This window comes from Hippopotamus amphibius, chromosome 12 (assembly GCF_030028045.1).
Source record: "Hippopotamus amphibius kiboko isolate mHipAmp2 chromosome 12, mHipAmp2.hap2, whole genome shotgun sequence".
NCBI classification, from domain to species: domain Eukaryota; kingdom Metazoa; phylum Chordata; class Mammalia; order Artiodactyla; family Hippopotamidae; genus Hippopotamus; species Hippopotamus amphibius.
The window spans coordinates 3,879,477-3,901,463 of NC_080197.1; the positions used below are offsets into that span (position 1 = coordinate 3,879,477).

The 21,987-nt window shown below is 45.8% G+C and overlaps 1 protein-coding gene across 1 annotated transcript in view; it reads right to left on the minus strand.

Moving 5' to 3' along the window:
• Positions 1-21,121, minus strand: part of ZNF831 (zinc finger protein 831) — an 80,091-nt gene extending 58,970 nt beyond the window's left edge. The window contains exons 1-2 of the mRNA XM_057703963.1: positions 17,522-21,121; positions 16,219-16,358 (exon numbers count right to left, since the gene is read on the minus strand). Coding sequence (XP_057559946.1) covers positions 16,219-16,358; positions 17,522-21,121 — 3,740 coding nt within the window. The remainder of the gene's footprint in view (positions 1-16,218; positions 16,359-17,521) is intronic.
• Positions 21,122-21,987: the final 866 nt, after the last annotated feature.

The following is a 21,987-nucleotide window of genomic DNA, read 5'->3' on the forward strand; positions in this document are numbered from 1 at the left end:
ATCTTTGCTATTGTTTCCTTCATTTCTTTTTCATTTATTTCTGATCTGATCTTTACGATTTCTTTCCTTCTGCTCACTTTGGGGTCTCTTTGTTCTTCTTTCTCTAATTGTTTTAGGTGTAAGGTTAGGTTGTTCATTTGATATTTTTCTTGTTTCTTGAGGTAGGTCTGTATTGCTATAAACTTCCCTCTTAGAACTGCTTTTGTTGCGTCCCACAGATTTTGGGTTGTGTTTTCATTGTCATTTGTTTCTAGATATTTTTTGATTTCCTCTTTGATTTCTTTAGTGATTTCTTGGTTGTTTAATAGCATATCGTTTAGCCTCTATGTGTTTGTATTTTTTATAGTTTTTTTCCTGTAATTGATATCTAGTCTCATGGTGTTGTGGTCAGAGAAGATGCTTGATATGATTTCAATTGTCTTGAATTTACCAAGGCTTGATTTGTGACCCAAGATGTGATCTATCCTAGAAAATGTTCCGTGTGCACTTGAAAAGAAAGTGTATTCTGTAGTTTTTGGATGGAATGTCCTATAAATATCAATTAAGTCAAGATGTCCTAATGTGTCATTTAAAGCTTGTGTGTCCTTATTTATTTTCTGTTTGGATGATCTGTCCATTGATGTAAGTGGGGTGTTAAAGTCTCCTAGTATTATTGTGTGTTACTGTCAATTTCCCCTTTTATGGCTGTTAGCATTTGCCTTATGTATTGAGGTGCTCCTATGTTGGGGACATAGATATTTACAATTGTTATATGTTCTTCTTGGATTAATCCCTTGATTATTATGTAGTGTTCTTCCTTGTCTCTTGTAATAGTCTTCACTTCAAAGTCTAATTTGTCTGATATGTGTATTGCTACTCCAGCTTTACTTTGACTTCCATTTGCATGGAATATCTTTTTCCATCCCTTTGCTTTCAGTATATATGTATCCCTTGGTCTGAAGTGGGTTTCTTGTAGGCAGCATATAGAAGGGTCTTGTTTTTGTATCCATTCAGCCAATCTGTGTCTTTGGATGGAGCATTTAATCCATTTACATTTAAGGTGATTATTGACATGTGTGTTCTGGTTACCATTTTCTTAATTGTTTTGGGTTTGTTTTTGTAGGTCTTTTCTTTCTCTTGTGTTTCCTACTTAGAAAAGTTTCTTTAGCAATTGTTGTAAGGCTGGTTTTGTGGTGTTGAATTCTCTTAACTTTTGCTTGTCTGTAAAGCTTTTCATTTCTCCATCGAATCTAAATGAGATTCTTGCTGGGTAGAGTATTCTTGGCTGTAAGTTTTTCTCTTTCAGGACTTTCAGTATATCCTGCCATTCCCTTCTGGCCTGCAGAGTTTCTGCAGAAAGATCAGCTGTTATCCTTATGGGTTTTCCCTTATATGTTATTTGTTGTTTTTCTCTTGCTGCTTTTAATATTTTTTCCTTGTGTTTAATTTTCATTAGTTTGATTAATATGGGCCTTGGATTTATTCTGTATGGGACTCTCTGTGCTTCTTAGACTTGATTAATTATTTCCTTTCCCATGTTGGGGAAGTTTTCCTCTATAACCTATTCAAATATTTTCTCAGACCCTTTCTTTTTTTCTTCTTCTTCCAGGATGCCTATGATTCGAGTGTTGGTGCACTTAATGTTGTCACCAAGGTCTCTGAGACTGTCTTCCATTCTTTTTATTCTTTTTTCTCTTTCCTGCTCTGTGGCAGTTATTTCCCCCATTCTATCTTCCAACTCACTTATTCATTCTTCAGCCTCAGTTATTCTGCTGTTTATACCATCTAGAGTATTTTTAATTTCAGTTATTTTGTTGTCCATTACTGTTTGTTTGCTCTTTAGTTCTTCTGAGTCCTTATTAACTGTTTCTTGTATTTTCTGTATTTTGTTATCGAGATTTTGTATCATCTTTACTATCATTACTCTGAATTCTTTTTCAGGCAATTTTCCTATTTCCTCTTCATTTATTTGTTCTTGTGGGTTTTTTTCCTGCTCCTCTGCCTGCATGGTGTGTCTCTGTTTTCTCATAGTAGTCCAGACTTCAGAGGTTGCTTGTCCCAGCAATAAAAGGGTTTAAAGAAGACTGTCCAAGCCCCAGACTAATGGCAGAGTGTTGAGTCAAACAAATACTAAGTCAAGGAAACACATACATGTATAAGACACACAAATACTGAATCCAATAAAACATAAGGCACTAGAAAGACTTGAAAGAAGAACCCCAGTATGCTATTAGACATTCAAAGAAAAAACAAACAGAAATTCAAAACCAAAACAGAATAAAACAAAAACAAAAACAAAAATGAAAACAAACAAAAACAAAAACAAAAAACACCACACACACAGAAACACAAATCCGGGGAGATTTTGAAAGCTAGGATCAAATATAATAAGAGCAAGAGTACCACCAGACAGAATGAAGATTCTCAGAATGAAATCAGACAATTATACCTAGAACTAAGATAAAGATGAAACCTAATAATAAATACCAAAGCAGTGTGTCATCTGGAGAATAAAGCAAGGAAACAGAGCAGATCAATAATATTGCTTACAATTATATTAAGATAAAATAAACTAAAAAAGGATAGAAGACAGGGCAACAGAAGAGTGTAGTATGACTGGAAATATGAAAAGAAAAGGAAAGAAAAATGTATAAAAGATAGAGATGAAAAGAAGGTAGGAGATGTATCTCTCAGCACAGTCAGCACTACAAAAAACTTAGCTAGAAATAGAAATATATAAAAAGGCTAAAAATAAAAATAGAATAAAAAATATGTTGTAAAATGTGTAGATCCCTTAGGACTAAGATTGTAATTAATATAAAAAAAAAAAAGAAAAGAAAAGAAAAACTAGAACTGACCCCAGAATGGACCAGGTCAGTAGAATTAATACTAATATTTCTGTTTCCTTGAGGTCTCAGCTGTAAGTGTCCCTCTACCCACCTTGGGCTTTTTGTATTATTCTGTGATCAGCAGAGCTTCCTTTATTGTTCGTATGTAAGCGCTGGTGTGTGGGGGGAGAGAGGGTACCATGGTGGCTCCTTCCCCTGGGAGAGAGTGAGCAGTGGCACCCTGCTTGGGTTACGGCAGCTTGGACGGCTCAGGCCAAGAGAGAGACTCCAACAGTGGCTCCTCCCCACTGCTACAATTCCACAGCATGCCCTGCCTGGGTCACAGTGGCTAAGTTAGCTGTGGCAGTGCCTGTTGCAGAGGGATGCCAGTGGCTCAGGTGTAAACAGAATGTCTCCAGAGCTGGGCCACTCTGTGGCTTTTGGCTCTTGACTGCAGGCACTCTAGTCCAGCCCTGCCGGAGGGCCTTTGTTATCCCTGAGTGCGTTAGCTAGGCCCACAGGGGTCCTTCCTTTGTCCATTGAAGGTGCTGAGAGAGAGGCTACACCCACAACTCCTGCCCCCTGTTTGTGAGTCAGCAGTACCGAACCACCACTATGGCCACGCAGCTTTCCGCGGTAGGCACTCTCCGCTGTGGATTTCTTCCCTCCTGTCCTCCTAGTCCATCTCCCCACTGCCAACAATGTTTCTTACCCTGAATCAGTTCTCCGGTTCCCACATTCCAGCTCCCAGAGCCCCTGTTCAACTGTGAATCGATGTCTCAGTCCAGACTCGCTGAGCTGTGGTGCAGACCCTCCGTGTGTTTCTCACTCTTTCCTGTCTGCCATGGCTCAGCTGCTTCACCCTCTTTGAACAGTCCCAAATGCCTCCTTTCTGACCCAGCGAAATTCCCTGTTGGAGAAGGGGTTTCCCCGTCAGATAAGGGACATTTCCCTGAATTTGGCAATCTCTCCTCTGTTTCAGATCCCCCCGCCCTAGGGTGTGGGACCTGTCCCTTTCCTTTCTTCTCCTCCTCTTTCTCCTTCTTTTTCTCCCCCTCTATCCTACCCAGTTATGTCGGGATCTTTGCAGTCCTTTCTGGTGTCCTAGGTCGTTTGCTGGTGTTCAGCTGGTTCTCTGTGGGAATTATTGCATCTTTTGGTGTATTCCTGATGCATCTGTGGAGAGGGATGCATTCCACATCCTTCTACTTCACCACCATCTTTCTTCCAAAAGCTGTGTTTTGATGATCAGTCTAGATTTTTGTATTTATGTCTAATTTTCTGCTTTTAGCTGGCCCTTATAGTGCTTTACATTTTTTAAAATAAGCTGCTATTTAAGGGCCAGGTTTTAAATCCAATTCATACTTGACATGCCTTCTGCTCTCCTGGTCTCTCTCTGTAGGTCTTCTTTTAAGAGCCAACATCATCAGTGCTGACGTAAGATCGGCACAATATCTTTGTTTATAGATCTCATGGCAGACCCATCAGAAAAAAGCTTTCTCACCTCAGGTCATCTCCAGCCAGGGCATTGATGACTGGTGGAGCAAGGTTAAGAGCTCAGGGGACTTCAGCTTTGACTGGAGTCCAGTGAGAAGTTCATGAAAGGAGGCAGGGTGAGGTTTGTCATGTATCTCGATGCTGGTTGAAAGGGTAGACTGCCCCACCTACTCCAACCCCGCTCTGACCCCCATGCCCACTGCCCATTTTATTAGCCAAATGTTGGAAGGTAGATCCAAGGAGGCAGACTTGCAGGTTTGCGTGGCCTGCCTGACACATGCTCAACTGGGGAAGGAATATGTGACCTGTCATATTCCCCCCATCACTTTCCTCTCTTGGTCCCACAGCGAGTAACAAAGCAAAGAGAAGTGGACCGCAGGTATGGCAGGCCCTCGGCATCCCATCAAGCCAGACCTGGGACTGGGGTCAAAGCTCTGGTGCTACAGAGCATGTGACAGAGGGTCTCAGCCATGGGGAGTGGCAGCCACCCCATCCCTAGGTCTGTGTCTCCACCCATCTCACTTCAGAGTTATCTTGTTGAATAAGTAAGTTGTGTCATAACTAAGTGAGCAGACACATGCCTCAGACACACAAACTTCTGCTTTATAAAGGACAACACCATCAATTAAGAGGTTTCCATTCTCTGTTTCCTCCTGTGCTCTCCCCTTCTGTGATGAATGTACAGTTTAGGGTTTACAAAGTGCCCTATGCCCATAGAACCTCCAATCTCCTCCCCACTCATCCCAGCTCCCTTGGGGCTTCACAATTCATTGTTCATTTGTCAGCAGTCCCCTAGGACAGGTCTCTGAGCACTTCATGCTTTGTATAGCACCTTACACAGTTACAAATTAATCAGTAAAATCCAATTCCATGGTCCAGCGGCTGCCCTGGGCACAGCTGAGATATCTTCTGTGAACACTCTGAGTCTCTGCGCCTCTAGCTAATGTCGGCAATTAGGTGTCCACATGTGAATTTTCTACATTTTCCCATTTCCACTCTGAAAGTAGATCCTGCCTTTTCTAATCTCTCTCCTTTAATGCATGTACTTTCACTAATGAAAACACCCATTTTAATTACAGTGTGGTATCTGGAGCTGGCAACAAAGAGACAAATGAAACAGAATGAAGGGCCCTGAAATAAACTCCAGGTATAAACGAGAAGTTAAAATATAGCAAATAAGTGAAAAAAAGTGGATTAGGACAGGGGCCTACAAAGCTTTTTATAGAAAGGTCCGGATAATAAATATTTTAGACTTTACAAGCCACATACAATCTCTGCCACACATTTTTCACATACATATGTGTATGCCTACACATATATGTGTACGTATATGTTATATAGACACATTGTCTTTAAAATGTAGAAACCATGCCTACCTCACCTACAGGTATACAGGGCATATAGAAACAAGGCAAGAGCCAAACTTGACCCAAGGCCCATTGTTTTCTATATAAACAAAAATAAAAATGTCTTTCTTTACATTAATAGAGAGAGAGAAAGAACATAAAAGAATATCTTTTGTATTTGTGATATTGAGGGATTGAGAGTAAGGACACATTTCTTAGACAAGATCAAAAAGTAATGATCATGAAAGAAAAGGTAGCTCCATCTGACTACATCAAAATATGCAACTTCTTGATGATCAAAGAAGCATAAGGAAAGTTAAAAAATAACAAGTCCATTTCCAACAGTCCAGCAAACTAGTTACTCTGACTGACCACACCCATTCTGACCCTTACACTGAAATCAACTAAAAATGTATGTGAAAATATTAAAATGTTTACAACATATTTAAATGTACTGGTGTTCTGATTAGGAGGTAAGACATATTTAAAAGTCAAAAATCAAGTGGACACAGAAACATAAAAAAATAAGAGTGCTTTCATTGTGAGGGTATTTAACAAACCAGGGGAGCTTGCATTCCATTTTCATGATCTTGTGTGGTGCAGGGTCTAGGATTCAAACCCAGAATCTACCCTATGTGAGAGTTAGCTGGAAGAGCCAACCTCTACTGCATAAAGCTGAGACCTCAGAGGTTATACCCTCAATATATGGATTAATTAGGAATAACACATTGTACCCCCACCCCCTGCCCAGACAACATTAAAAAAAAAAAACCCAGTCTCATCAGTGAGTGAAGGGGGCAAAAGTCTCTCCTGTTAATTTCATAACAGTAAGACAGTCTTCTCACTGGTTTGCAGTCTGAATTCACACTACACTGTGACATGGAAAAACCTATAACCAAGAAGTCTCTTTAAAGTAGTGCTCAGTGGGTGCCTCCAGGAACATAACAGAAGCAAAACAAATCACTACTGGAGCAACCCACCACAAAGTTCCAAAAATCTCAGCTTACTGCCAAAAATCAGAAAACAAACAAGGAAATAAGTTACCATAAGTGAGACCCAGTACATAAAACAGAGGCAGACATGCCAAAACTTCAGATGCAAAATATTTAGTGGGTTTTTTTAAAAGATTGAAAATAAGGGTAAAGATTACATAAATAGAAAAAAAATCCTAAAATACATATACAAGCACAAGAGACTCCAAATAAGTGAAGCAATCTTGAGCAAGAAGAACAAAGCAGGAGGCAACACACTTCGTGGGTTTAAAATATACCACAAAGCTATGGTAATAGAAACAGTATGGTACTGGCATAAAAATAGACACATTAACCAATGGAACAGAATAGAGCCCAGAATTAAACTCCCACATTTACTGTAAACTCATCTTCAAGGGAGGAGGGGGGAGGACAAGAAAACACAATGGGAGAAAGATAGTCTCTTCAATAAATGGTGTTGGGAAAACCAGATATCCACAGGCAAAACAGTGAAACTGGATCCTTGTCTTACACCATACACAAAAAGTCAACTCCAAATGGATTAAAGACTTAAACATAAGACCTGAAACTGTAAAAATCTTGGATGAAAACAGAGAAAACCTGCTTACATTGGCCTTGGTAATGATTTCTTGGCTATGACACCAAAAACACAGGCCACAAAAGCAACAATAAACATGTGGGACAACATCAAACCAAAAAGCCTCTGCACAGCAAAGGAAACAATCAACGAAATGAAATGGTAACTTAGGGAATGATAGAAAATATTTGCAAGCCATATATGTGGTAGGGAACCAATATCCAAAATATGTAAGGAACTCACACAACTCAACAGCAAAACAAATAGGAAAAAAACCCAATAACTCAATTATAAAAGGGGCAAAGGACATGAATAGATATTTCTCAAAGAAGACATACAAATGGCCAACAGGTACATGAAAAGATGCTCAATATCACCAATCATCAGGGAAATGCAAATTAAAACTACAGTGAGATATCACCTCACACCTGTTAGAACGACTATTATCAAAGAGGCAAAAGGTAAGTCTTGATGAGGATGTGGAGAATAGGGAACCCTTGTACATTGTTGGTGGGAATGTAAATTGTTGCAGCCATTATAGAAAACAGTATGAAAGTTCCTCAAAACCTTAAAAATAGAACTATTGTATGACACAGCATAGAATAGTTCTGGGTAAATACCCAAACAGATTGAAATCAGGATCTTGAAGAGATAACACCCATGTTCACTGCAGCATTAGTCACAATAGTCAAGACATGGAAACTACCCAAATGTCCATCGATGACTAGATAAAGAAAATGTGGTGTATATACACAATGGGATATTATTCACCTTAAAAAGGAAAGAAATATTGCCATTGGCTACAGCAGGGATGAACTGGAAGATATTATGTTAAATGAAATTAGCTAGATAGAGAACAAATACTACATGATCCCACTTAAATCGGGAACCTAACATGGTCACTGTCATAAAAACAGCAAGTAGAATAGTGGTTACCAGGGGCTGGAGGGAGGGAGAATCAAGAAGGTGTTGCTCTAAGGGTATGAAGTTTCACTTCCACAAAATGAATAACTACTAGATGTCTACTGCACACCACAGTGCACATAGTTAACAACACTGTATTAGGGTTAGGATTATTTTGGAGGGTAAAGCTTATGTCAAATATTTTTATCAAAAAAAGCAGAAGGGAAGAAATTTCTAGAGATGACACATAAGTTTAGGAAAGTGTAGGACACTGAATGTGGTGATGGTTTCATGGGTATACACGTAACTTTAAACTTGTCAAGATGCATACACTAAATATATACAGCTTTTATGTTTATCAATCCTACCTCAATTAAAAAAAAAAACAGTAAAGAGCAAGAGACTATAAAAATGACCAGGAAGATTTGAAAAGTAATTAAATGGAAACTTAAAAAATTTTAATGTAATATTGGTAATAATTAAAACTCAACAGACCTTTCAAAGCAGGAGGACCAATTAAGAGGCCACTGCATTAGTCCAGGGACTTCTTACCAAGATGGTGTAGCAGTGAGTTGATGTATCCTCTCAAATAAGAAATGGGACAAATGACTGAAACAATGCTTTTCAGGACATTAGACAGCAAACAATGAAAGCAGTGGTCCCTGAGAGAAGAGGAACAGATGAGGTAAATCTCTCATGATTGCCTTGGCTTCCTGGTGCGGAAACTTTCCAGGTCCAACAGCATTTGCTGAAAAGACTATCCTTTCTCCATCGAATTTCCTTTGAACCTTTGTCAAAAATCAATGTATGTGTGGTCTGTTTCTGTATTCTTTATTCTGTTTCATTGATCTATTTGTCAATTTTGATATGAATACCACACTGCCTTGAATTCTTTAGCTTTAGAGTATGCCTTCAGGTCAGGCAATGTCATCAAAACAGTGTGGTATTTGCATCAAAACAGACAAATAAATGAACAAATCATGCTGGAATAATTAGGTATCCACCTGCAAAAATAAGAACTTCGATTTATAAAACACATTATATTCAAAAATTTGATCCTAGATCTGAATGTTAAACCTGAAACAATAAAACTTTAGAAGAAAACTTAAGAGAAAAATCTTTGTGGCTATGATTTAGACCAAGATTTTTTAGTTAACGACATCAAAAGCACAATCCAAAGAAAGGATGATAATTGGAATTCATCAAAATTTATCATGTCTGTTCTTTAAAAGACACTGTTAAGAGAATTAAAAAAAAAAGGCACAGATTGGAAGGAAATATTTACAGCTTGCATATCAGAGAAAGGACTTATAGCCAGAATATATAAATAACTCTCAAAATTCAATAATAAGAAAACAAACAACCCATTTTTAGTGGGCAAAGGATCCAAACAGATATTTTACCTAAAAAGATACATAAATGACAAACAAGCACATGAAAAGATTAGTCAATATCATCAGTTATTAAGGAAATGTAAATTCAAACTAATACGATACCACTAGACATCTATTACAATGACTAAAATGAAAAAGAATGGCCATACTAAGTGTTGGCAAAGAGGTGGAAAAATGGAAACTCTCACACTGCTCACAGAAATGTAAGAAATGTACAACCACTTTGGAAAACAGCTTGGCAGCATCTTAAAAAGTTAATAATGCCTCTGTCATATATGACCCAGACATTCCACTCTTAGGTATTTACTCAAGAAGATTTAAAGCTTATATCCCTACAAAGACTTGTATATGAATACTTATAGTAATTTTTATTTATAACAGCCCAAAACTGAAACAAGCCAAACGTCTACCAATAGGTGGTCGTATAAACAAATTGTGATGTATTCACACAATGGCTTACTACTTAGGAAGGAATTACTGATACACACTGCAGCACGGATGAGCCTTAAAATAATCATACAGAGTGAAAAAAAAGCCCAGCCCCCAAAAGGAGGGGTGTCCATTGTCTGCTTCCATTTTTATAAAATTAGAGAAAAAGTGAAATACTCGATAGTGACAGAAAGTACATCAGTTGTTACCTGGGGCTGGGAGGGTGGCACGGTGGGCAGGAGGGAGAGATTACAAGGGGATACATGGAAACTTCTGGGATTGTGGATACATTTGCTATCTTCTAAACTTTTTGTTTCGTATAAATTTATTTATTTACTTTGTTTCTTGGCTGTGTTGGGTCTTCATTGCTGTGCACAGGCTTTCAGCTTTCTCTAGTTGCAGCAAGCAGGGGCTACTCTTCATTGTGGTGCACTGGCTTCACACTGCAGTGGCTTCTCTTGTTGCGGAGCATGGGCTCAATAGTTGCGGCTCATGGGCTCTAGAGTGCAAGCTCAATAGCTGTGGCACACGGGCTTAGTTGCTCCGTGGCATGTGGGATCTTCCCAGAGCAGGGCTCGAACCCGTGTCCCCTGCATTGGCAGGCGGATTCTTAACCACTGCGCCACCAGGGAAGTCCCTACATTTGCTATCTTGATGATGTTGTTGGTTTTGCTGGTGTGAACATGTCAAAACTTACTACATTGCCCACTTTAAATATGCATTAAAATTAAAATTTCAATTTATATTTGAATTTTAAATTTTATATTAAAATTCAATATGTCATCAGAGCTTTGAAAAAAACACTCAGTGGATCAAAAAAAATTAGTAACATTTTAAAGATGCATCCGAACAAAGTATCTAGATTATAGCAGGGAGAGATAAAGTTGTTGAAAATAGAAGTTAAGAGACATGAAAGACAGATGTAAGATGCATTATTTTAATGTTCCAGAAAGAGAGGACGGAGACTGGCACGGAGGCAACGTTTGAAGAACAATGGCTGAGAATGTTCTAGGTAGACATCAACCCAGAAATTATGGAAACCCAGTGGATTCCTAATGGAATAAATAAAAGTGACATGTACCTGGATACATCAAAGTAAAAGCATGGAACACTAAAGATTAAAGAAGATCTTGAAAGTAGCCAGAGATAATAAGCCTTCAAAAGACAGACGAGTAGACTAATAGCTGACTCCTCACCACAAAATGAAAGCCAAATGATGACACAATAACGGCTTTGATGGACCAAGAGGAAACAACTGTCAATCTAAGACTATACACTCAGCAAAAATATTTTTCAACAACAAAGATGAAATTAATGCACTTTCAGCTAATAAAAACTGAGATTTTTCTTCTCTAAAGGAAATTCAAAAGAATATGCTTCAGACAGAAGAAAACAACTCCAGAAGGATGACCTGACACGCCAAAAGCAAGAAAGAGGCAAGATATTTGCAATTACGTGGGTAAGTATGAACGAATAGGCTTAAAAAGTCAGGTAATAGACTTGGAAAAATATCTGCAATTCACATCATAGGCAAAGAATATATGCAAATCTAGGCTATATACGCAATCCTACAAATTCTGGGTGGGAAAAACATGAAAAATCTGCCTAACAAACATTAGTAAGAATACAGGAGCAGGGCAAACTCCGTTAGTTGGAGGAAACCTATAATGACACAAGCACTCTAGAGAGTGATTTCATAATAACTTCTAAAGTTGAAAATGTGATTATCTTATAACCCAGTAATTCCACTTTTAGGTATATTTCTTAGAAAACCTCTCACATGGTGTCTAAGGAGGCACGTATAAGCATGTTCATTGCACAGTTAGCACACGCAAAAAACTGGAAACAATTTAAATGTCCATAAATAGCATAATGGAAAATACAATGTGTTATTCTCATGGCATAGAATACCCTATAGCAATTAAGACGAATGCATTTTATCTGTATGTGCCAACATGGCTAGATCTCCAAAAACACAATATGGATTTTAAAAAATCAAACTGAAGGATGATAAATTCAGTGATATATATGTCATATATAAAATATATATATATATATATATTTTTTTTAAAGACACCAAACAATATTATATATTAGTGGATACATTGATTTGTAAGGTATGAACACATGGATGGAAACACTGTCAAACACATAAAACTACATAATTATCTTTTTGTTTTATTTCTTTCATTTTACATTATATATAATATATAAAAGTAATATTTTGTTTTATTTTTTAATGCTCAGAAGCAAATATGATAAAATATTAACATCTGTTAATTCTGGATCATCACCTATGAATCTGCTATAGATTTCCTAAATTTTCCTGTATTTTTTTTTCAGAAAAAGAGAAAAAGATGGGAATTCCCTGGCAGTCCAATGGTTAGGACTCCATGCTCTCACTGCCGAGGGCCTGGGTTCAATCCCTGGTCAGGGGGTTAAGATCCTGCAAGGCGCGTAGCACGGCAAAAAAAAAGAAAAGAAAAGAAATATATATAGAGAGAGACCATTCTCTGTGAGCTGAGGCCCACAGGCGAATCTCTGCTACAGCATTTCATCTTCTATAGAACATAAAGACAACTGAAGTGAAAACGGGGACATGAATTTAAAAATGGGCTTCCTTCTTAAGGAGAGAACACACAGGTTGATAGTTGACAGATGGATAGATGGATGGATGGATAGATGGATACAGACATGCAGGCATACATACATGTGAGTGGGCAGGCGGACATATAAATGGATATGCACATCCTATACACAGTCACACACACCTGAGTGGATGGAAGGATGGGTGGATGGATAAACCCGGCATCACATTCCCTTATGGACATCTTTCCAAAGAGGTGTTCCCCTTCCCCACCCCCACCCCCCCCCCCCCCATTAAAAAGACAAGTCTTAGCAGCCACGTACAATGAGTGGGATGATGGAAAACACAGGGTCAGAAAATTCAGATTTCAACCCTAATTCCACTCACTGGGTGAACTTGGGGAAGCCGTTTCTGGAAGACACACCCTAGGGTGACCCCATGAATCAAACCTGTGTGGAACCCCTTCCCCTTGAGTGTGGCTGGAACCTGTAATCTGCTTCTAATAAAATATGACAAAGGTAAAGGCATTTTTCTGATGTAATTAAAGCTCCTAATTGAAAGGCAAATGATCGTGGGTAGGCCTGACCTAATCAGGTGAGGCCTGTAGAAGAAGATCTAGAGGTCAGAGACTTGAGACAGCACAGACACATTCTCTCTCCACTCTTGGCTTTTAAGAAGCGAGCTGCCATCAGTTCTATGCCTCAAGAAAATGAATTCTACCAACAACCTATGAAGGGAATAAAACCAGACGATGGGATGGAGAAAAAAGAGGGGAACCACTGAGGTACAGAGGGCAGGGGAGTCCCTGCCACAATGCCAACGTCTTTGCTGACATGAGGGGGAGCCTGCCCTATGAAGAGCCAGAGGTGGGGTATGCAGCTAGAGGTGGACACATCAGCAAGTGTAAAGGCCCTGAGGTTGTAATAAACTCAAAGGGCAATCAAGAGCCAATAAAAGCACAGATGATGAATGACTCATGGTCGACCTGTCAATGTTTGGTGGATGTAAAACTTTTAACAGTTGCATCCTTGATGCACTCAGTTGGCAACTCCAGGATAGATCTGTCGTGAGCACACACACACACATACACACACACACACACACACACACACACACACACACACAGGTTCAGACCTCTCCTGTTTTATGCTGGGGTCCCTCTGCCTCTTCACTTCCCCACCTGCAGGCACTTGCTGACAAGCTCACCGACTGGGAGGCAGTCTTTTGGCTCCCACAAAACCAGATGTTGAGATGAAGATATACAAACACGCATGCCTGTGAGGGCGAGGCAGACAACATGACTGAATGTACGACACTAGAGAACAACCTTCAGAATGGGAGAAAATATTTGCAAAGGATGCAACAGACGAGGGATTAATCTCCAAAATATATAAACTCATACAGATCAATATCAAAAAAAAACCAACAACCCAATCAAAAAATGGGCAGAAGATCTAAATAGACACTTCTCCAAAGAAGACATACAAGTGGCCAAAAGGCACATGAGAAGATGCTCAACATCGCTAATTATTAGAGAAATGCAAGTCAAAGCTGCAATAAGGTATTACCTCACACTGGTCAGAATAGCCATCATCATCAAAAAAAAAAAATCTACAAATAATAAATGCTGGAGAGGATGTGGAGAAAAGGGAACTCTTCTACACTGTTGGCGGGAATATAAATTGGTGCAGCCACTATGGGAAACAGTATGGAGTTTTCTCAAAAAAACTAAAAACAGTTGCCAAAGGATCCAGCAATCCCACTCCTGGACATATATCCAGACAAAACCATAATTCAAAAAGATACATACACCCTTATGTTCACAGCAGCGCTATTCAAAATAACCAAAACACGGAAACAACCTAAATGTCCGTCAACAGATGAATGGATAAAGAAGCTGTGGTACATAAATACAATGGAACACTACTCAACCATAAAAAAGAATGAAATCATGCCATTTGCAGCAACACGGATGGACCTAGAGATTACCAGGCCAAGTGAAGTCAGTCAGACAGAGAAAGACAAATACAATATGATATCACTTGTACATGGAATCTAGAATATGACACAACAGGGACTTCTGTGGTGGCACAGTGGTTAAGAATCCGCCTGCCAGTGCAGGGGACACGGGTTTGATCCCTGGTCCAGGAAGAGCCCACATGCCTCGGAGCAACTAAGCCCGTGCGCCACAGCCACTGAGCCTGCACTCTACAGTCCACAAGCCACAACAACTGGGCCCGTAAGCCACAGCAAGAAAAGCCACCGCAATGAGCCTACGCACCGCAACAAGCCATAGCCCCCATTCGCCACAGCTAGAGAAAGCCCGTGCGCAGCAACAAAGACGCGGTGCAGCCAATAAATAAATAAACAAATAAATAAATAGATAAATGTATTAAAAAAATAAAAAATAAAATATGACACAACAATCCTACCTACAAACAGAAACTGACTCACAGACCTAGAGAACAAACTTGTGGGGCAAGCTGCTGTCTGGTACATGGGCTCTGGAGTAAGGTTTGCTGGTTCAGACCCAGGTCCTTGCGGAGGCTGCCCGACCTCTCTATGTGTCTCAGTTTCCTCCTGGGAAAAATGGGGAGTCAGGGTGCAGTGCCTGCACACGGCAAGCTCTCAGTGATGCCAGCTCCGGACACGTGGTCCTGGCAGACAAGTGAAACGAGGGAAGGGCCTCAGAGGAGGGTATGTCATCTCCAGCCACTGGGAGTCTGAGCAGCTGTGGGCACGCACTAGGAATCTATGTGCTATAGATGAATACCTAGCTCTGGACCGAACACTGGCCATAGGAGGAGAGGGCCAGGCATTCTAGGAAAGGGAGAGTGCTGGGGGCTGTGGAGCGGGGCGGGGGTGCAGGAGAGCCTCAGGGATCTCAGTTCAGGGTGTCAAATAGAGAACGGGCGAGGGCAGGGGCCACACGACAACGCACTGAGTGGGAAGGGGGCAACCGTAGGAAAACAGGACCGAAAAACTTCTGGGGGGCAGGGAGAGGGTGGGGGACTGGTTAAAGAATTTGCTTTTTAACTCGTACGCAGTGGGCATCCTGAAGGGTTTTGAGCAAAGGGGCGAGACAATCAGAATGACGTGATGAAAGAGGGGTATGAAAATCCATCTCCCCCCGCCCCCCACGCTTGCAGTCAGGAGATTACGCATGCACACAGATCACAGAGAAAAGTCTAGAAGGGCACACACCTAAATGCGATTGTCTCTGAGGGGTGAGATCAGTAGACTGTTTTATTGTGTTCTCCCTGCTCGTCTGTATTTTCTAATTTTTCTGCAAAGGACACGGCATCGCTTGCATAATTAAAAAAGCAATAAAAGCTGTAAATAATTAACATGCTCTCTCTTCAGGACTTCAACTGGATGGATGTGTTTTCAACTCAGTTATTTCAAATATTTGCCGGATGCCTGGCCTTAAAAAAGGCACCATTGAAAAACGCACAGCCAGGGGACTGATGGGGAAACACATTGAGTCTTTTAACCATGAAACTTTAGACCCCAGTTTTTAAACAGGGCTCTCACTTTCCCTCTCTCTCTCTCTCTCTCTCTGGAGCACAGAGATGCCTTCTGAGTCCCTTGTGACGTTTTCCTTGGGGGTTTACTGAAATCGCAGTCTTGCAGTTCCTGACACTGTGGGTGCGCAGGGAAATGACCAAGGTGGCCACACACCCTACCTTTTGGAGCGGATGCTCAGTTGTCTTTGCTTGCTGCTCCCACGAGGCATCTTCGCCCTCCTACGAGGCCGTCCTTTCTTCCGTTCTGGCTCAGACACCCAGGCCGGGGATGGCATCCCTGGGGCTGTCGGGTCGGAGAGCTGAAAATACCAGGCAGGTGCGCGTCATATTGTTCACAGCCCTCGTGGTGGGAACAACACAGAAAGGCTCTCTCTCTGCAGAGAGGATGCCTGTCTGGGGAAATCGGGCATGGAAACGCTGCATTGCCAAATGGTCTGCGCATTCCTGAGTGGAAGCTTCTGGAACCCTGCCTGGGCCGGATCCACAGAGGAAAGCCCAGACCTGTGGTGTTCACTGAAGGCCTAGGGGGCACCGTGGCTGGCTCCTTTCCCTTCTCCAGGAGAGTCCACGCCCAGTACCTGACTGCCTTTTGGAGGAAGGGGGCTAAGCTGGAACTTAGTTCCCCCCCCTCAGGCCCAGCACATTCTTTCCTAACCCACCACTCTTGGATGAAGACAGTGCTACCAGGAGAACAGCCTGCAAGCTCTGGGGCTCAGGCCCTGTTGTTCCGCATGATTAAATTAGAACGGAGGCCGCAGGACCCTCTTCAGTCACCTTGGCCCAAGACACCTCAGAGCAGGACAACATCCTCAGTTATGCCATCCAGATGCAGTCACTATCAAGACAGCACTATAGGGACGGCCCTGGCTGCCCAGTGGTTAAGACTCCGCGCTTCCAAGGCAGGGGGTGTGGGTTTGATCTCTGGTCAGGGAACTAGATCCCACATGCCTTGCAGCATGGCCAAAAGAAAAAGAAAGATGGGACTATAAGTTCATTTAATTGCCAAGTGAGAACTCTCTAGAGCCTTCAGCTCCTTAACCTTTTTGCCACTGTTCCCAGGAAACTCAGGGGTAAGTTGAATCTGATCATAGTAACTATTTTCTCTGGAGTCCCTGGTATAATAACTCTCTCTTTCTAAGAGGTTTTGCCTGGAGTCTATCTCTCAATAAGGATTTCTGGTTTATAATCTGAGATTACCCAGAGAGCTCCCCTGAGCAGCGTTGCACTTTCACTTTTTGCCTCTGCTACCAGGAAGCTCAAAGTTAAGTTTTATGTCTAATTATGAAAAATATCTCACCCAGAATGTTAGGTACAATTATTCTTTCCTTTGAAACTTGTGTTTTTTCATGATTTTCTTTTGTTTTATTTTACATTTTGGGCCTTTAGTCTCACCCTTGGAAGAGGACCGAGAAGACAGTGGAATGGACAGCAGATGCTACGTGGGGGCAAAGCTGGGTGTTACCTTCAATGTCTGCGTCTGCCCTCCTTCTCCAGGTCTTATCCTGGTCCATCCTCCAGATACTGCTTTGCTCCTCGGCTGGGCATCCGGACCCTCACCCGGCAGGCTGCCACCAGGGAAATGCAGCGCCAGGTACACGGAAGCGCCCTTCTCCTTCTGCTCCATTGGGAGAGGGAGGCTGCGGCTCAGGCAACACCACGTGAGCCGGGGCTCGGCCCTCAGCGAGGGGAATGGGCCCTGGGCCCCGCAGCTCCCCAGGGCCTCTGCGTGGGTACATAAGGCCACCTCGGGCCAGCCCAGGGGCATGAGGGCCGAGAGGAAGGAGCTGGGCTGGCGCGAGCAGCCAGCACTGAGCCCTGCTAGCGGCTTTGAGGGAGGGCCTCGAGGGGCACTCTCAGGAGGCCCCCCCAGCTCCCCACTGGGCTCCCAGGGATTGAGGATGCCCCCGGAGGGCCTGGCCCTCGCCCAAGTGCTGCTCCCGCAGACCTGTTGGGTGTCATGGGCTCCACTCTTCCAGGAGTCACATGTTAGGGTGGGCAGGAAGGAGGCTGCCCCCCTGGGGACCCCGGCCACTGGGGTGTCAGCGTCCAAGCCTCCTTTTTCCTCTCCCTGCACCCCTTTCCTCCTGTCGCACGGCTTAGAGCAGCTGGGGTTCTCCCTGAAGCTGTCTGCTCCACCGGGGGCCTGGCCTGATGTTGCATCGGGAGTCAGGAGGGCCCCCAGCCCTGATTCCACAAAGGAGGCCCCTTCCTCGGCAGCCCCGCTCCTGCAGAGAGCGTCCTGGCCTCGGTCCTGCTTCTGGGGGATGGGCAGCGGAGGACGGGTTTCCCCCTGGGGTAACCTGAGGAGGTACTGGGGGGGGAAGGCTCTGTCCACCGGGCCAGCGAGGACGCCAGGGCCTGGAGGCTGGGAGGCCAGCCGGGAGGGACACCCGGGGGCTGCAGCTGCAGGACGCGGCAGAAGCTCCGTGTCCTGAGGTCCTGCCCACCTCAGGGCCCCCGCCCTGCCTCTCGCCGTGCAGTCGCCACTTCCAGGCAGCCCCCCTGGCTTCTCCCCAGGGTCACAGTCCCAGTTCTGAGGTGGCAGGGATGCGGCCTGCACGGGGCCCTCCAGGGTCTCGCCTCCTGCTGGCAGGGGGTCCTGGCAGCTTAGCACCTCCACTTTCAGCTTCTTTCTCTCCGAGGGGAGCTTGTCCTCTGTGGGCTGGGACTCCCCAGAGCTGCCGGCGGGCTGTCTCAGGACCACACGGGCCTGCTGACAGTTCTCCTTGGCGCCCCCACCGCCACAGGGGCCGTCTTCCAGCTTGGGGTCTGGCAAACCCGGCCTGGGAGCCTCGAGGTCACCTCCTTTGGGGGCACCAGGGGCTGGGAGCAGCTGACACCCCAGCTCCAGCCCCCCGTGTGGAGGAAGCAGAGGGTCCCTGCTGCACAAACAGAGGGCTTCCTTGCAGCTGAGGGAGGGGGGCGAGGCTGCCCTGTTCACACTGGGCTGGTCACTGCCTCCCGCTCCGGCCACTGTCTCCCTCTGCCTGGGGGACTCCGTCACCAAGAGGCCCTCTGGGGCTGGTGGACTTGCCCAAGGCGCTGGCTTGGCCCCCACAGCAGCGTCCTCTGGGACTGGGGTCCTCCTCCTGTCCTGAGAGGGGGCCGCGCCCTCCCCAGGCGCCGCGTCCTCCCCAGGCGCTGCCCCTTGCTGGAGAGGACGGTCCAGCTGGGTTCCACCGCCCACTGTCACCTCCCTCGCCTTCTTGCCGCCCTGGTGGCCAGCTTTCGTCTTCTGGTAGATGCTCTTGAACGTGTCCTTCCCGTACACCTGCCACTTTTCCTGGGAGAACATCTTCAGCTTCCTCTGGCCGCGTTTCTTACACGCAGCCTGGCCCTTGCCGGCCGCCCCCTCCCCCACGGCCGATCTCTTTCCATCCGGGTCCTCGGCCGGGGGACACGGCGGGTCCTCCACTGCAGCCTGTCTGACCAGGGCCCGGGGGTGAGCGCCGGGGACATCGGTCAGTCGGGCGGGGGCGGGCCTGGGGTTCAGAGGCTTCTGCCTCCGGGCCCAGGCATCCCGGGGGTCTGGCGGCTCCGGCCACGTCCCCGTGCCCTCGACGAAGGGCAGCGAGTTGCTCCTGGTGACGGGCACGCATTCGGTGCCCGTGGAGAGCTGCGTGGGCACCGAGTGGAAGAAGAGGGGCCGCGCCCTGTCCAGGGGCGAGCAGGTGGAGCGCGCGCAGGTGGAGCGCGCGGCGCGCAGGGCGGCGGGCACCCTCCTGGGCTCCGGCGGCCGCAGGTCGAAGTGGAAGGAGTCCTTGTAGGTGTAGGGCATGGGCAGGTCGATGCTGCCCTGCTTGGACAGCACCGTCTTGCGGGGCCGCACGTGGGCCAGCTGGGGGTCGTCCACCACGGCCTGGTTGTGCGAGATGAGCCGGGCGATGCGCTCCTCCAGCCGCCTCTTCTCCAGTTCCAGGCCGGCCGCCCGCTCCGCGCGCCCGGGCCCCGGGCCGCCCTCGCCCTCGGACTCGGCGCTGTGCTCTGACAGGCTGTGCAGGGGGCTGCCGGCGGCCGGAGGCTGCTCCGCGCTGTCCGAGCGGGACAGGTAGCCCGAGTCGGTGCTCTCGCACTTCCGCAGCCGGCCCTCCGCAGGCCTGGCGTCCCCGGGCTTCTCCACCTGCTGCTGCCGCGCGGGGCTCGGCCTGCGGGCCGTCGGGGACCGCTGCTCCAGCATCTTCCGCCTCGGCTGCGAGCTGGCCAGCGGCAGCCCCGGGGCAGCGTCTACAGGGGCCTCCCTGACATCGAACGTGGACCCTGGACAGGGAACAGCATCCAACTTCGGATCCAGGTTCTTGGCAACCGGGGACAGATGCGCGGTGGGCAGCGGGCAGTGCCCAACGGCCTGGGCGCCTGGAGAAAGTGGTCTCTCTGATTGTGCCTCGTGGGCCCCGGAAGGCTCTCTGGCCCTGTCCCCCTCCTCCAGGAGGCTGCTCCCGGCGCCCTCCGACTCGGAGGACAGCCTGGAGTTGTTGAGGTGTGTCTGGGTCCGTCTGTGCTTGTACAAGTTACTCTGGGTCTTAAAGGCGATGCCGCAGGTGGCGCACGGGAAGGGCCTCTCACCCGTGTGGGACCGGATGTGCTTCTCCAAAACGCTGGGCTTCAGGCAGTCCCGGCCACAGTGTGGGCACAGGTACTTGCCGGCGTTGCGCACCTTGCCGGGGCTGCCCAGTGTGGACCCCAGGCCCGGCGACAGGACCGGCAGAGCGCCCACGATGTTCACAGTGAGCGCTGGGGCTGCCGGCTTCCCCACCTGGGTGGGACCAGGCCCTTCAGGCTGCAGCAGGGGGCTGAGAATAAAGGGCACGCTGCCCCCGTCCAGGCTGCCTGACACGAGGGGGGCCCGCGGCTGGAAGCCCCCTGGAGGCACTGTGTGGTACAGTGGGATGGGCAGGGCCTTCAGGAACACGGTGGGGGCCAGGCCCTGCTCCGGTGGCAGGATGACGGGGCCCAGGGTCAGGCGAGGCAAGGCCTGCCCACCTGGGACCCCTGGGGGGCCAGAAGCAGGAGCTGGCTGGTCCCTGGCAGGCGAGGCAGGGCAGGTGACTTCTGGTACCTCCATCCCACATCGTCTGGGTGGCCCAGGATGCTGGGTGACCTGCAAGCAACAACCAGACTTTACTGTGGGTACCTCTCTTCTCTCATCATACAATAAATTCTTCCTCCCCCAGGCATTTCATCACCTCCACTGAAGCCACAACAATCCCCCAAGAAAAATACCCTTATCCCCATGTAAGGAAAGGAGAAACCAAGGTTCAGAGAGCGGAAGTGACTTGTCGTGCAGCTGATACACAGCAAGTAGGGTTCAGACCCAGGTCTGTCTGAATCTTGTCTCTTATTTAATCTACCCGAAGGGAATTCTTGATTCTTGCCCTGCACACAGGTACATGGCAGGCTTGTCACCATCATCCCCCAACACCCAGCGCAGTGCCCTGTGCTAAGGAGACACTCAGAAAATGTGCTGACTTCATGAAAAAGAAAAGTCAGTTAGCTCAGCAAGATTCTCAAAGTCCCCAGTGATTCTGTGAGCTGGGGCAAGTCCCTTTCCTCAGTTGGGACTCAGTTTCCAGATCTGTAAAATGGGCACCTCCCTAGGGCCCTTCCCACTCTGGAGTTCTGAGTCTCTGCTGTTGGATGAGGACAATAAGGAAGAACACTGACCTGAGGGGATGCTTACTAGGTTGAGCAAATGAAAATGCAAGACTCCCAGCTAATTTGAATTTCAGATAAACAATGCATAATTCTTTAGTATATGTATGTCCCAATTCTTGCATGGTCTTGCTTACACCAGAAAATTATGCGTTATTTATCTGGAATCAAAATGTAACTGAGCATCCTGTATTTTATCTGGTCACCCCAGCAGGAAAAAGCCTACTTCTTTAGCCTCAAGATCAGGCTTGGGTCTCTGCTCAGAGATGGGGCTTCCAA